This window comes from Sinocyclocheilus anshuiensis, unplaced genomic scaffold, assembly GCF_001515605.1.
Source record: "Sinocyclocheilus anshuiensis isolate Anshui unplaced genomic scaffold, SAMN03320099.WGS_v1.1 scaffold277, whole genome shotgun sequence".
NCBI lineage: Eukaryota > Metazoa > Chordata > Actinopteri > Cypriniformes > Cyprinidae > Sinocyclocheilus > Sinocyclocheilus anshuiensis.
Window position 1 is genome coordinate 782,364 of NW_015536463.1, and position 2,470 is coordinate 784,833.

The 2,470-nt window shown below is 34.6% G+C and overlaps 1 protein-coding gene across 1 annotated transcript in view; it reads left to right on the forward strand.

Annotated features, from left to right (window-relative positions):
- LOC107684760 (contactin-associated protein-like 5) overlaps nt 1-2,470 on the forward strand; it is a 76,034-nt gene that overhangs the window by 56,230 nt on the left and 17,334 nt on the right. Inside the window, exon 15 of the mRNA XM_016481152.1 lies at nt 679-806. Coding sequence (XP_016336638.1) covers nt 679-806 — 128 coding nt within the window. The remainder of the gene's footprint in view (nt 1-678; nt 807-2,470) is intronic.

Here is a 2,470-nt window from a genome sequence, read left to right on the forward strand (position 1 = left end):
TTCCATACATATACATGCATAACATAGCATGCCTGCAGAGGTTTTAATATCTGTCATACACGGGTTAAATTTTTTGGGGGGGGGGGCTCTATGGTATCGAGTTTATTTATACTATATATATATATATATATATATATATATACTGTATAAATAAATGTTTGGGGTCAGGAAATATTTTTGTTTTTGAAGAAATTTTTGAAAAAAAAAGAAGCCTTTTATGCTTACCAAAGCTGAATTTATTTTATTAAAATAACAGTAAATATTTTATTAAAATAACTATTTTCGGTTTAAATATATTTTAAAATATAATTTTATTCCTGTGATGGCAAAGCTGAATCTGCAGTTATTATGCCAGTCTTCAGTGTCACATGATCCTTTGTTAATCATATGCTCATTTGGTGATCAAGAAACATTTCTTATTATCAATGTCGAATAGAATTTTCAAAAGAGTACCATTATTTGAAATATTTTTTGTTGTTGTTGAAAAATGTAAACCTTTGCTTACACGTTTGGTCAATTTAATGCATCCTTGCTAAATAAAAGTAGTAAATTCTTTCAATTAATACAAAATAAAATCATACAGATTCCAAATTTTTGAATGGTAGTGTAGCTATATCTAATATATCCATTTTTGTTCAAATGCTGTGTCTTGTTTCCTTATACATTTGTTGTTTACAGGGAGAATGACACTGGCGTCCTCTCATATAAGGAGCACTTGCCAGTGCGGGAGATTGTGGTTGGCGATACTTACAGACTGGGCTCTGAAGCTATGTATGTCGTGGGACCCCTGCAGTGCTCTGGTGACAGTACGTGAACCGATCTTTTCTGCTGTTGTCATACTACATGACGGATGGATTCGAAAGAAACTAAGGCTGCATGTCCACCAAAGCGTTTTTCCCCGCGGCTTTTCAGTTGTACACGGGTATTTTTATAAACTGAGTTTTTCCTTCTTCCGTTTTTATTTAAAAAATCTCCGTCCACATGAAAACGCAAACGCATGCTATGAAGCACTGTCAAGAGCATGCCAAACCAACAGGTGGCGTTATAATCTCAACCGTAAAGCCATGTTGACCAATCAGAAGCCTGAAAAAGTCTCCAGTAGGCGGAGATAACAGGGCAGGCGCCGACGTCACAAGCCAAAAACTCTGGTTTCACTGTCTACACGATAACACTGCAACCGGAGTTTTTGAAAATCTTCACCCTGGCAGGAGTTTTCAAAAATATTCGGTTTCAGTGACCTGGTGCTGCGTTTGCGTGTGGATGAATGGCCAAACCGCGTAGAAAAAGCTGCGGTTTTAAAAATAACCGCGTTCGTGTGGACAGGGCGCAGTTTTATAACCGCAGCCACAGAACCGGAAGTGAGGGGCGGAGTTATTGACAACAAGAGAGCACGGTGAGTAGTCTGTAATGTTTTTGCTATCATATGTTTAATAATTATTATCGTATATATTACGTTAAACATTTATCTGCTAAGTACTTAATGTGTGCTTGGCTTTATTATCTTATATTGAAGCTTTAATTTGTTGTCATACTTCATATCTATCTATCTATTTATATCTATCTATCTAATTATATATATATATATTAATAAGAAATATTAAAGTTACATTTTCCTTTAATATTCTGTAATGAAGGAGATCCCAGTAATCTCACAGAAGTTGTGAAATGGCTCCATTAAACAGACATCTGCTCAGGGGGCCAGGGGAAGAGCCTCTTTTCCTTATAATGGAGGAAGAGGACAAGGAAAAGACCCTCAACAATCTCCTGGAACAGAAGTTTCCAGAGTGCCCTTCATATTTCATCTTGTGTTCAGGGGAGTCATTTTTCCAGGATTGTCATAACAAAATGGGTCTAAGATTGAATTGTTCATTTGATACATTTTCATTTTAATTTATGCAAGATTGTCATGACAAAATGTGCCCACGAGTGAATTGTTAATTTTCTAAATTTTCATGCAGGATTGTCATGAGAAAATGGGCTTAATAGTGAATTGTTCATTTTATAAACTTCAATTTAATTATTGTGTACATTTTGATTGTTACTTTTAAAATGATGCTGCTGTTTGTGTGTGTGTGTGTTTTATTGAAATGTTTTAGTTTTCATATAGAAAAATTTATGATGCACGTGTTTTTGACTTTGGAGTAAACATTTATTTTGAATCTTGTGATTAAAGTATATTTCATATAAAATGCCCAGATCCCAGAAGTTTTATTTTTAATATCACAAACAGGAAATAACTCGCATAATACAATGAAACAAATAACTGTAAACTGTAACAGCTAAATTACACAAGATTAATGTTTATAAAATGCTAAATATATCATTATAAAATGCATATGTACATAAAGTATGACCTATCGTGTGTAATAAAAGCAAATTACCCCTTAAGAACCGTAAGGTAGCGCTACTCTGTTAAGAACGTAAGCTCTGCCCCTCACTTCCGGTTCTGTGGCTGCGGTTCTGAAACTGC